We start from the raw sequence: 13,869 nt of genomic DNA, 5'->3' as shown, positions 1-13,869 counted from the left end.
GCTCTTCCTGGCTGTATTAATATCATCAGCAAGGGTTTCATGCTGCTGTGGTCATCTTCTGGTAGTCTTAAGAATAGTATATGGTTGGAAGCAAGATGTCTTGTTTGCTGTTGGAGGTTTTGGCCTTATGCTCTGCAAAACAGCCAGTGTTCTTTGATACATAGAGAAGAATACAGGATGTGCATCACTTGCATTAAGCTGCTGAGCTGCTATTAACTATCTGTATGCGTGAACTGCTCTCATGTGAGTAGGTTTTTGTGGAGTGTACGCTCACAGAATTAGTTTTTTCCCAAATTGTGCACTGTAGTTACTGAGCTAATGTGATACAAACTGCATTAGTAACCTAAGACAGTTGTAGAACTAAGATTGTGCTACTTAGCATCTGTAGCTAATCCGTTCCACTGGATTGAAAAAAGGCTTGAACTAATTCACTATAAGTTTTTGAATTTACTAGTTAAAACTAGTTGTGACTCTGCACCGTTACTTTGCTTCCTCTTAACTGTAGGTTGTTACGTTGTGTGGATGTCTTAAACTGTAGCTAATGCCTAGTAAAAGCAGTTGGGGGTTCCTTGTATACAAATACAATGTATTTTTTTATTTTTCTTTAAGTTATTCCTTATTGACTTTGGTTTGGCCAAAAAGTACCGGGACAACAGGACAAGGCAACACATACCATACAGAGAAGACAAAAATCTCACTGGCACAGCTCGGTATGCCAGTATCAATGCACATCTTGGCATTGAGCAGAGGTGAGTTCAAGGAGATTACTGTTTTGCTCTTTGAGGCTGCAAGATGATTTTATTTGTAAGCTTCTGAGATTTCTAAACTAATTTTCTGAGTAAGTGTATATCTCTCTCTGCAAGTGCTTTTTCATTTGGCTGTTTATGCAAGGATAGGAAAAGGAGACCAAAGCACCTTCTTGGAGAGATACTGTCTTGCAAGCAAGAGGTAGATATTCTGTGTACTTCCTTTTTTTAGGGCAAGATACGCTGTTATGTGCCTCTGTCAGAGGACCTTCACAGATACAATTGTGCCTTTTTCAGATTGTGTTGGTACCTGTTAATGCCACTGGCTTGAGATGCAATTCTGTGGCCAGAAAGGGTATTCTAAAGTTTTTCTGTGACTTCCCTTCAAGTTATCAAATTATTGTTAATCCTCTTGCTTGCAAGTGAGGCTTTGTGATCCCATGACTGCTTCACTTATGCTGTTTTGGTTTCTGCCGTAACAGTAGTTGCAGCACTGCATATATATGTGTACACATCCACATATATTTGACTTCTGCTTAATCAAAAAAGTGTCCAGATCAAAAGAATATTGTTGTTGAAGTGTCCTAGCAGTCCTCTCTGTTGGAGAATAGCACTTCAGGTTCTGTAGCCGTTAATGTTAGGCCTTTGTGAATGATGAAATGATAGCTCAAATCTGTTCCTTGTTTGAGTGCCTAGATAATATATTGTGTAAGTATAATAGCAAAGTTGCAGTATATGATGCTGAGGTCTCTTAGACATAGCGAACATTCCCTGAATGTCTATGCCATCTTGATTAAAATCAAAGTCAATTTCAGAATTTCTAGTGGCCAGTGTTGACAGAACATGCAACTTGCTGCTTTAAGTTGTTCCATGTTTCCTCTTCGCTTTAACTTCCTTAAGGTTCCTTAAGAATATTTTCACTACCGTTAAGCTTTTACACTAACATTAAGCTTGACATCTGGATCCAGTAGGATAAATGGCAGGTGGTGTAACTTGCAATGTAAATACATTTTGCAGAATTTAAGCTTTTCTTTTAAGGGAATAGCCATGCTAGCCCTTGCAGTAAAGGGAGGGAGCTGCAAAGGATTGCTGTTGAATTCAATGTAGTTTGGTATATGCTAAAAGTTATTAAACTGCCTATATCAAGACAACAGTGAAATAAACAATATATTCCTGTAATCAAGAGGAACCAGGCCTGAAGCTTATGGCAGAATGTTTCAGCTGTTAGTGCTATAGTTGAACTGTTACACAACATGTTTTCCTATATTTAATGACAGCTAATTCCTAAGGGGCTGTTGGCAGTGTTCTCCATTTTTTGGTTCAGTAATAGGGAGTATTATCCCATTTTCAAAGTCCTGAAAATCATTTAAATCATTTTTATCAGCATACATTCAAATGTAATGTATCCATTAAAGATTGCAAGACTAAAAATTTCCTACAAAAAAATAATCATGAAATTAATAAGTGAACTAGATGGGGGATGGAAACCTCTTAATCCATTGTCTGTACATGAATCTACCACTGTTTTTTCAGAAAACTTAGTTTTATGCCATGGCCCCATACTGGTTCACTGGGTTCTGTTGACAATTAAAATGCACAATTCTAATAGAATCAGCAAGCTTTGCAGGCAGGAATTTGTGGTCTTCATATCATTTTTCATCCTTCTGCCAACGGCCATGGTTTTGTGTTACTGCTGAGATGACCCGAGAGCTAGCCGCTGGTAAGGGGAGCGAACCAGTCTCATCCTTGAACCCTGGCCCCAGCGAGTGATTTTTTTTTTTTTTTTTTTTTCTTGCAATGTTGTGCCTGGCAAGCCGAGCTAATTCTCTTCTGGGATAATGCCCTGCAGTGGTTCCCCAAGAAGTCATCTAGAACAACTGGGGTGACAGGCAGGCTTGAGGGGTATGGCTGGTGGTTACGTTGGCTTGGTCATAATGTGAAGCTGCACCTATAGCTTCTTTGTTATGGTGCCAAGATCCAGAGGTAGGTCTGTCTTGGTTCTTAGAGGTTCTTCTCGCTTTAAGGGAGTTGTTTTGCCCTTATCCATATGTATAAGCCTGTTAGCACTCCCACTTTCTCAGCCTTTTACTCCCTTGTGAGGGTAGTAGGTGTATAGTCTTTCCTGCCACCATTTAAATGCTTTTCTTGTAGATCAGCCTGAGTGGCAAAGCAGCAGCTATACCTGTCAACTTCTCTTGACAAGGGAGCTGGAGGAGAGAAATAAGGTTTTTGTTAGTTTTTTTCTCATGTTAAATAGGTGTCAGCTGCAGAGAGACAGTCATGGGAAAAATCTGACTCCACTACAGCTGGAAAGCGGCAAGTTTGCCAAGAGGAAGAAAATCACGGAGTGTTTTTTCCACTTCAGTGGGCCGTGCTTGCCTTAGTAATCATGAAAGCTGTGCAGCAAAGTATGATGGTATTCATGTGCCTGAAGCATGAATCTGGGGCGTATGCAGTACAAAAAAACATTGGAAGTTTTCTTTCCTGAAAGTTAGCGTGCAAATTCTCAGTGAAGGAGAGTTAACTGTGGAATTCTCCAGCTGCCTTGAAACAGACTTCTTGTGGAGAGAATGCGAAGAGGCACCTCTCTGATGTGTGCACCTTTCTGAATATGACTTGTCTTGTAAAAATCATACAGACAATTCTGTGTTGTTGTTGTTTTTTGTTTTTTTTTTTTTTTTTTAACAGAAGTGAGAAAAGGAAAGAGTTATGCCTTTGTGAATATACTGCTGTTTTGGGCCTCGATGTTCATTATTGGTCCCAGACTGATTCAAGGTTCAGGGGAAAAGAAAAAAAGATCAAAGATTATCTTTTTTATCTTTAGATTCTTATCTTTTATCTTCTTAACTTGAAAAAGTTAAGACTAATATTGTGCATCTCTCTTGCGATGTATTCCTTAGTTCCTATAGGTAAAACTTCAGGTACTACCAAGCTACTTAGTTAAATGGGGAAACCTGTTTATTTTTTTCCTTCATTTTTCAAAATTTTTGTGTTTACCCCAAGTATAGTACTGCAGCTACAGATAAACAATACACAATGCCTACTAACTATCCCTTGATTCTTTGCATATTATTTTGTTTTAGTTTTACAATGATTTTGTATTTTATTTCAAGTAGTAAGACGCTGAAATTTGTAATTTGGGGTATTCTTTCCTTTTCTACAGTCGCCGGGATGACATGGAGTCTCTAGGCTATGTATTGATGTACTTTAACAGAACCAGTCTGCCATGGCAAGGATTAAAGGTAGGTAATGTTGCTTTTTTTTGTTCCCCACCCTCCCTGTTTTTTTTAATGTTTGGGAACCATGCTTCTGCCTCCTTGTCTGGGATGGGTTGTTATGTATAATGTCTAGCTTCAGCTTTTCCCAAGGCATGATATTTATAGAATATAGGAAAAAAGGTTCTGTCTGCTTCTTCTGCAGCAGGCAAAATGTGTATTGTGTGACTCTCCTAAAACTTACGCTAAGCAATAGCTTACATCAGCTTTGCAAATTATTATTGTCCTGTCCAAGGCTGAGACCCTCTTTGGGAAGTGGAAAAGAACATTTTTAGTGACTATCTGAATTGCTGCTGAGAGCATGGAAATCTCTTTTCTACCAGGTTAAGCTTTAATCGTATCTTCGGTCTAGTTTATGGCAAAACTTAATGATTGTTAGCTGAAACATACTTGTTTCAAGTAGTATTATATATGGAGTCCAGCTATAAGCACGGCAGGTATTTCTTATTTCTGTAATAGAGGCTTCAACGACTTGTTTCCATGTATTAATTGTTTTTCTTCCTCTGTATCAGTGTTGTGTAACTCAAATAGTGCTGCAGATATTAAGTTTCCAAAGGCAAGCAGCTTGTGGAACACTACAACACTTCAGCTGCAAATTACTGTAATGGCTGTGTACTGAAGCAATGGGAATTAATACAACTTTAGCAAGTAGATAGGCAAGTCTGGTCTGTTTAATGGACAAAAGCAGCAGCTAGAACTACACGAGCTACAACATGTGAGGAAAGCATTAGACTGCAACAAATGGTATTAAATTGTGTCCAAATCTTAATACCAGATTGACCTTCATTCTCTCTGCAGTAAGTGTGTGGGACTTGGAGATTTCATGTAAAATACGTAGGGTTGACCAAAGGATTTTTCTTTTTTTGGCTGCTGTCCTTGTTAATCCAGTGTTGCACAATATCTCTTATATTGTGACCTACATGTTCCACAGGCTGCAACAAAGAAGCAAAAGTATGAAAAGATTAGTGAAAAGAAAATGTCCACTCCTGTTGAGGTTTTGTGTAAGGTAAGAGTTCCCAAATGATGTCATGCTGTGAAATGGAAATTCTTTTCTTTATTGTTTTTAAAATTAGAGGCAGTGTATTAATCTCACATGGCATTTGCTGCTGAATAATGCTCTGTCAGTCAATGGATGCCTTGTTTGGCCACCCAACAAGATTACAAATGTGTGTAATAGGGCAGGCATTCACCACTGTTTCTTGGTATCTTGGTATTCTTGGTGGCTCATGCCACCATACTTTGAGTTGTTGGTGACTATCAGCTGTGCAAGCTCTCCAGCTCTATGGAGAGGCTTATGCAGTTCTTAAACATTAACAGTGAATATTCAGTATGTGCCGCCTTGGGTAAATAAAACAGGTAGATCTGTATAGGTTGCTTTTACCTGTTGGTAGTTCTTAAAGATTGTTCAGGTTATCCTCTTATCTCAAATGCAGCCTGTAGTAAAATTGGCTGTCAGTTACAGTTAAAGCCACGTCACAGAACAGTGGTTTTCCAGTGCTATCTTTTAAGGTCTTAAGGTTTCTCTTGGCCTGTGCAGCCATGAGCTCATTAACAAATGTCCTCGAGAACACACGATAGTCTTGCACTTTAAATAGCAGCACCAAGGATGGTACTTTCCAGTTATGCACACTTATACACCCTTAGTGTGATGCTTTCCAAACTGCTGAATTGTTACACACAGGTTTTCGTGTAGTATACCGTTATGCTGCATTCGGTTATCTTCTTGAATGTAGGCTTTAGTACATTCTAAATACATGGAAATACGTAAAATAGAGAACTTTGGAAACATTCTTTAAAATCTTCACAATTTAAGTCTTCACAACCAGTTGTAACTGTCCTCTAGTATGTTCGAGTAGATTATCAAAGAAAGAAGTGGGATATTTTCAGAGATGATTACAGTTTCTTATTTCAGAGGTCTAATTAATAAGAACTAGGTTTAATTAGAATTAAATTGCTTGAAATGTTATATATTGGCAGCTTTGGTTGTTGAGGACTTCTGATTGCAGACAATGCATCAGGTTACAGTTCAAGGGAAAGAATACATACCTGGTAACTGGCTGATCAAATCAGCTTTCTAAAATACCAGATAATGGAACAACTAGAGGCAAGGTGAATTTAGAGATTTGAATCTTCAGACAGTTCTCTTTTTTCCATTGTAGATACAGCTTTTTGCCTTCTGTAGGATTGTAAGGATCTTTTTACTGCAAGTCATGGCTTGATTAACAGCACTGTTGATTTACAGGGATTCCCTGCAGAATTTGCCATGTATCTGAACTACTGTCGTGGTCTGCGTTTTGAAGAGGCACCAGATTACATGTATCTGAGGCAATTATTCCGTATACTTTTCAGGTCAGTCTCGAAGTGGAGAAGTACAGAAACTTGCCCATGCTTTACCAATTGATAACTACTCTGTGGAACTTGCACTATAGAAAGCTGCTCCATATGTGTGTGGTGTAGGGAGTTCTGTGACTCCTTTTGATTTTAGAGTTTAAAAAAGGATTATGAATGGCTCTTTCAAAGACCTGGAACGATACTGTGCAATGTTATGTATGAAGGAAAACATTCTCCTGTTTGAGTTGTATGATCTGACCACTAATGCTAGAGAGTTGAGCCCATGCTTCAAATTCTGTTGCAAGTGGATTATGAAACTGACCCCTTGGTAGAAGAATTTGAAGTTTTTCACATTTGCTAATAGGTGATGAGAATAGCAGTAGTGCCCGAGAGGTGGATTTTGGTGGAGGGGAATTGTGATGTTTCCTTGAGTTTGTTAGAGAAACCAGAACATAAACCCAACCTTGCAGAGTGAATAGTGCCTGTGAAATGAGGAGCTGCTACTGGTCTTTCAAGAATATCTAAGTTTCTAGAATCTAAAGGAATTTCTATTTGATAAATTTGGAATTTACAGCACTACAATTCTCCTCAGAACTGTATACATTAATAAAGGTTGACAATCCCAGTGCAGAGGAAGCAATAAGCTGTGTTGTGTGGAAGTGCTGTTTCTACAAACGCAGGAACTTGCATAAACAGTGAAGAAAACAGCTTGCTTCAAGAATCCCTTTAAGTTAGTAATACTTAGTGTTTATATATAATTTGTAATCTCCAAAGCAGCTTACAAAAAATACTAATCTCTGGTTCTGGGTTTTCAGCAAAGATTTGGTCTAAACAGTAAGGTGGCTATGATATGTTACAGTAAAGTATTTTGCTCTTTTCTAGGACCTTGAACCACCAATATGACTACACATTCGACTGGACAATGTTAAAGCAGAAAGCAGCACAGCAAGCAGCCTCTTCCAGTGGGCAGGGGCAGCAGGCCCAAACCCCCACAGGCAAGCAAACTGACAAATCCAAGAGTAACATGAAAGGTTAGTAGCCAAGAACCAAGTGACGTTACAGGAAAAAAAAATTACACTAATTTGGACAATGTTGGCAATTTAAGTGTTAGATCAAGGAGGTGGTTTAAAAAATATATTTGGCTGCTAATTAAAAAAAAAAAAAAAAAAAAGACGTCCTTGGAGAATTTGACTACTAACTTTATACCAAAATGTCCTTGTTCTTCATATCATTTCTTCTGGGGATGTTGGGTCATTTTAACCACTGCATCTTTTGCTCCTGCATTAACCACTTTCCAAAAACAAGAAACTGACTTGGTGTTGGGAATGTGATACTTTTATTTATATATATACGTATATTATATATATATAGATATATATATATATAAATATATAATACAATCCAAAATCCTAGACCTAACACTTCTTAAGGGATAATTCTCATCAACTAGGCAAGGATCTAGAGACTTTGGGCTCTACTCTGTTCCAGCTGTTGTAGTGCTGTGGATTTGCTTCTGTTCTGTATGCCTCAAATATTGGAAACAGAAAATTGTGAATGATCTCGCTTTCCTTTCTCTGGTGGGTTTGCATTGAGACATTTAGTCCAAAGCTAAAGGAAAGAACCATTGGGCTCAAAGTGTCTTGCATAAATTGAGGAATAACCTTGAACTAATGTGGTCTGCCAAGTCACAATTTTCTGAAGTATATAGATAGTTTGTGGTGGGTCTTAAGGTTTCTTAAGTATTTGTAATGTTTCTAGGTTATGGCTTCAAGGGAAAATGTTGTGAAATACTAAAGATGCAGTTGTATAAAAACTGAAAACTGAGTTCTGAAGAGGCACTTAATTTTTTATGCATTCTGTAGGCTTTTAATTTTTTTTTCAAGTACATCTGCCAGTGTTAGCCTAGTAAGCTATTAAAATAAAACAGTGCTACAGCTATCACAGCTAGTCCTAGCATGAAACTGATTCTTCATGTTGAGGTATGGATAAAACTGAAGCCAGAGGGTTTGCTCAAGTGAGTAACAGAGAAACTAGGTTTAAATTATGTACTGAGGTATTGCTACTGATGGCTACTCTTCAGAACATTCTGAAGAGTATTTAATAATTATTAAATTATTAGTAGTTATTAAGCTAACATGGCAGAGGTGAAGAAATGCAGAAGTCTTTATGGAAAGTTTATTAAAATATTGTTTTTTATGTGTTGTGGTAGCTTTTAAACCTTACCAGATGTCTTTAGTTAAAAGAGCTATCCAAAGCTATAACTCTCATTCTCTGGTTTTCTGGATGAAATAAAATACCTGCTGGTCTTCCCAAGGCTCAGTCTGAATGTTCCTTGAAGGGGGGGAAGGGGGGGGGGGTGGAAATCCATAGGGGTATCATTAAATGTCAGATTCCTTGATACAGAGAGTCCAGCTTGGTTTGCTGGAGTCAAGGGTTTTTACAACACTGAAGGCTGTGAACCAGTTCCCTTGTTTGAAACTGTGGTTCATAGTAGACTCGGCTATAAAGCACAGGAGTGGATTGTTTCATGAAATAAGAAGCTCTGATTGGAGTTCAGAAGCCACTGCTGAAGCCAGTCCCATGTCAGGGTGTGGAAAGGTTGGTTGTTAAAGTAGGAAGGAGTAATTTAAGCAAAAATTCAGATGGTCAGAGACCACTTGAGCCAGGCAAGCACTATACCTTAAGTGAAGTAAAGATTATAATTTTCTGCCTCTACTTTCCAATGAAGATTTAGTGGCAGAATGCAAAGCTACAGCTGACTGACAAGCATGAATAACAGTCTGTATTATGATTGCACCCTATAGACCATTTCTGTTTCTTGATGGACCTTTCCCATCACACTGGTAACAAGGTCCATGAAGACATTTTTCTAGTAGAGTTTCATTGGCTCTTGGAGTAACAGCCTGCCAGTGGAATGACTCCATCCTCTTCTCTCCTATCATGAAGAAAAGGTTCTTGAGCCTTGGATTGATCAAGCTGTAATATCAGCAAAGCATTAAAGTAGTGCTTGGGAAACATCTGAAGACTTCCCATCTTCTTACAATGGTTAGCCTTAATCTCCTCATCAAAGTAAAGATTCCAAATGTCTAAAAATTTTACATGCCTTTTTTGAGGAATCTTGCCTGTTACTGAAGAACTGAAACAGTTAAGTTCAAGCAGAAGGTTATATGATTCTCATGTTCATCTTCAAGTACTATTGAAGATGTGCATCTTGGTGAATACTGTCTTTCAAATCATGTTCAGGCACTTACATGACATAGGTTTGACAGTGTGTTCATCTGTAGATGTTCCTGTCTCTTGTAACTCAGTTCCACATGAAACCATTTCACTGAGTTTTTCTTGCAGGTTAATCAGGCTGAATATTCTGTTTGGTTCCAGGGTAGGCCTGCCAATGGCCTTTTTTCCCCTTCCTGTCCCTCTCTTCTGGAACCCTGTGGCTGTGTCTTTTGTAACAGCAAGATCATCTGGTTTTGAACTTGGGAGAAGGTGAACTGTGAACAGATTGAGCTTCCCTGCTGATGCTGGGAAGTTGAGCTCAATCTTTTGACAGTAGAGTAGTTGTTCAGGTGTGATTTGTAACAGTGGTTACAGTCAGCTTCCTTCAGACATAACCAACTGTTTCAGTCAATCTCCAGAAAAAAAATCTATTATTCCATTTGAGAGATGCTTTCAATTCACTTCACTTCAGTGCAGAGTTCCTTAGCCCATCAGCAATCTCATTATCATTCACTGGATGCTTTTGGTCATGGCGGTATTTCTCAGAACAGATTATTCATCTCTTCTTGAGATTTAGCCAGTTGACAGCTAAACAGTTCACTGCTTGTTTCTGCAGCTAGCTACTTCATAGGGAAAAAGTTGGAACACCCTTCAAGTAGAGGAGTTCCTTGAAGTATGACAGTACAGTTATTCTTCATCCTTTGATCGAATCTGTGACTACAGCAATATTAAAACAATTCGAGCATCCCTTGTGTACTATTGAGATGATGGGATTTTGGGGAACACCTTGGATGGACGAGGAGTGATACACGTGCAGATTTGAGCTGGCCCTGTGTATGGTAAAGACTTGCTACAGAGACATGCCTGCATATGCTCTCCAACATACTCTTCATACTGTTAGAGTCATGTATGCTACATGACTGCTCTGTCATGTCATTTACCAGCTGTTGTTGGTCTGCATTTGTGAACATGTCTGCGTAGTCTTAATAGGAGTTGTGAGGGGCATTGTGGGTTGAATCCAGCTCCGTATTGGTCTTTAAATATTTAACAATTCTGTTGCCCAGAATACCTTAAATTTGACGTGTTTGGGTTGACTGCATTGTGTATCAAGTTTTGGGTAAAATAGCTTGAGAAGAGCAGAGAAGAGCCATAACCATCAGAGTGAACAGTGGATGCTTTTGACAGCAGTGTGTGTGCCACAAGGCTGTTCAGCCATTTGGACTGGATTTTGAAATACATTCTTTCCAAGAGTTGACCATGAAGAATTATTTAACAGGCAATCAGATAACATGAGAACAACAAACTGCTTCTTCCTCATTTTTTGATTCAAAGCATAGTGATCCCTGCTGCTTGAAGGAGCTAGCAGTGAATTGGGAATCTCTAATTCTCTCTTGTGTGAGAGATTTACTTTGAAAAGGCAAGCAGTGTGCTCTGGTTCTGATAATATCATTACTTTAGCCCATGCAAATCTGATTTCTCAAGGTATGTGAAATGCATCTGAGTTGAATAAAAGCATCATCCAGTTGACTGATACCTGTGTATGTAGTTTAGATGCTTGTCTAACTGGAGAAACCCTGCCAAAGATAGCCATATTGCATTGATTTTTTTCATATATAAGTTATCAAATGGGAATCTGGAGCATTGCACTCTACCCTTCAAAAGGGACTTAGCCCCTTCTAAGCAGAATTCTGCGTAGTGAAGACCGTTAGCCCAGAACAAATAGCAGTGTGTCATTTGTTAACATATCCTGTGTCCCTCCAGTTTGAGATTCCATTTTCATTTGAAATGTTTGGGCCTCTAAAGCAATGAGTTGATCTGTACGCTCCAATACAGGGAGCATACCTTCGTTCTTAACTTAATTTTGGCAGCTTTGATGGAGAAAGTGCTTCAAGTGATGAATCAGCTTTCACTGATGAACACATTAAATGGAAAAACAGTGTAACTTCCAGTTGTGTGCATCCATTAAGGGTTATGCTCAACTTTATCCCAGCAGAACTAAGGGATAACTGGGGCTTCTGTGAGAATTTACACACAAGTAGGAATTACTGTTTCAATTCCAGCACAAGATTTTTAATTTTTTATTTTTATTTTTTAGAATTCCTAGTGTTGGACAAAGAGAGGTGTCCAGAACTTTAGGACTGGGTTCAAACAAAGCCACGAATCTCATCTAAGAAATTAACTGTAACCTATTCTGGAACAGTTAAAGCTGTTTTTCTGGGTGCTATCCAGATACGTTTTTGAATGAATGTCAGGCTGCTTTCAAGACTTGGTTGCATTGGCTTCTTTCTGGATGACAGCACAAGATATAGCTGAGGTCAGCTTTGTAGTTTACTCTGAAGATATTTCTGTTGCAAAATCCAGAGCTATTGCTCAAATTCATACATTCACAGAATACGCTGCTGTTTGAAGGGCATCCAGAATAGAAATTTGCTTGGCAAATAGTTTTTGGTTTATGTTCCTGTTAACTCTTCATAGCACAGTGCTACTACCTGAGTCACCAGAAATATCAGCAGTCTCAAGAAGAGAAGACTGGCTTAACTTGCAGTAACTGGTTCTTTGAGGTCTGTATATGTGTTCTTTTTACTTTCTGCTTTCTATGGTACATTAAATTTGTCATTTGGAGTTCTGAACTCAAACCCGGTTGTTTCTGACATCCAACTTTTGGGTCAGATGGCTTGTTTCCCTTGTCCTTGGAAGGACAGAAGGTATGCTGGGTTCCTAGTCACTGTTAGAGGTTCTCACTTCTGTTCTGGTTGCCCAGAGCATTATACATCTGAGCATGTAGTGAACACCAGTTACTGTAAGGTAAGTTATTTGTTTTCTTTTTCTTCTGTCTGTGTGACATTACTGTACTCTCTGAAGAGCACCAGTGCAATCAGATGAGTTTGACATTCAAGGATAGGAACATGAGATGTTGAGACAAGTAGAAAACAATCCTATGAAATTACATCCTGCTTCCTAGTGGCAATAACACATTTGCTTTCAAGTTGTTGGTCTAAATGCTTGTTTGAGGAATGTGGCATCCAGCTGATGCCTAAGCCTCTTTTTTTCCAGTGCAGTACTAGATGAAAGTGAGAGCTGTGCGTTTTTGCTAAAGTGTGATGGCAAATACTGGTTAGCTTTGGGAAAGGACATGAGGAACTCTACAATTCTGACGTGGAGCAGCATTTTCCCCTTTGACCATAGCTGATGTTTAATTCTCCTGCCATGAAGGCTGTTTCTCATTTTCATCCAGTATCAGTAAGTTGCCCTTGTGTTTATCTTGCAGGTTTCTGAGCGTGGAGAGGATGGGACAAAGCAGAGCAGATCGGAGCTGGACTTGTCACTCCCCAAATCCTAGAAATTTTAGTTCATACGTACACTTGCCAGTGGCTGTGGGCAACCATTTACTTGGTGTAAAGAACTTAATATCAGTATAAACTGGCTCTGGGCAGCATCAGTGATGCTGCACTTTGAGTTGTAGCAGCTGTAATTGTGAATATTACTGAGATAGTGAAACATGGTGTCCAGTTTTCTATTGCATTTTTTTCAAGTGGAAAAGTTAACTGATGGTTGACACACAAGTGGAGAAAATTGTGCATATGCCAATTTTTGTTACCTTTTTACTTTGAACTACACTGCTTATGAGATCTCATTGTTTTGGAAGAATGGCATGAACAGTCTTCGGCAACAGTTGTGATAATTGTAAATGCTCACAATTGTGCACTCTTTTCTGGTTATTCCTCCCTGGGTTTTGAAAGTTGTACACTTTAAACATTCTTAAAATTGTTGGCTTCTATGTGCAACATATCGAGCCAGCTGACATGGTAGTAACCAAAGATTCCAGTTTTTAAGCGTATGAAAGACTCTGCCTGCTTACCTGTGCTAGAAATAACACATCTAAAGTGAAGACTTAAGAGAAACTTAGTGACTACTAGATAATCTTTAGGACTCTGCATTAACTCTATAATGTTCTTGGTATAAAAGGAAAAACAGCATATTTGTCACAATTTAGTTAACATCTTACAACTGAACCTGTATGTAAGTTGCTTAGATAAATGTAATCACTGTAAACATCTATATGATCTGGGATTTTGTTTTTATTTTGAAGTGGGAGGTTTTTTTTGTTTACAAGTTCATTAAAAACTAAAAACTGTTTCTGTAAGGAATTTTTTTTTTTAATTTGCCTTGTTAATTCAGTTTAAGAAATCTGCATTACCCTGTTTTTTAAACCAGGTTTCAAGGCCATTGTTAAGCAAAAGAAGTCATATTTCTTTCTAAATCATTTTAGATTTAGTGTTGTAACTCTTCCTCACTTTGTT

At 38.5% G+C, this 13,869-nt stretch overlaps 1 protein-coding gene across 4 annotated transcripts in view; it reads left to right on the top strand.

Moving 5' to 3' along the window:
- CSNK1A1 (casein kinase 1 alpha 1) overlaps nucleotides 1-13,627 on the top strand; it is a 33,815-nt gene extending 20,188 nt beyond the window's left edge. For 2 of the 4 annotated variants that reach the window (XM_032196686.1, XM_032196689.1), the window contains 6 exons: nucleotides 610-749; nucleotides 3,910-3,988; nucleotides 4,953-5,027; nucleotides 6,264-6,370; nucleotides 7,235-7,383; nucleotides 12,837-13,627. In XM_032196686.1, coding sequence (XP_032052577.1) covers nucleotides 610-749; nucleotides 3,910-3,988; nucleotides 4,953-5,027; nucleotides 6,264-6,370; nucleotides 7,235-7,383; nucleotides 12,837-12,844 — 558 coding nt within the window. In that variant the 3' untranslated portion in view covers nucleotides 12,845-13,627. Of the gene's footprint in view, nucleotides 1-609; nucleotides 750-3,909; nucleotides 3,989-4,952; nucleotides 5,028-6,263; nucleotides 6,371-7,234; nucleotides 7,389-12,836 lie in introns of those variants that run through there. The other 2 variants (XM_032196688.1, XM_032196687.1) reach the window with 2 other exon arrangements.
- The last annotated feature ends 242 nt before the right edge of the window (nucleotides 13,628-13,869 follow it).

Source organism: Aythya fuligula, chromosome 14, assembly GCF_009819795.1.
Source record: "Aythya fuligula isolate bAytFul2 chromosome 14, bAytFul2.pri, whole genome shotgun sequence".
Lineage (NCBI taxonomy): Eukaryota > Metazoa > Chordata > Aves > Anseriformes > Anatidae > Aythya > Aythya fuligula.
Note: the sequence above shows the minus strand (reverse complement) of the source record. Positions and strands in the feature narration are given on the sequence as shown.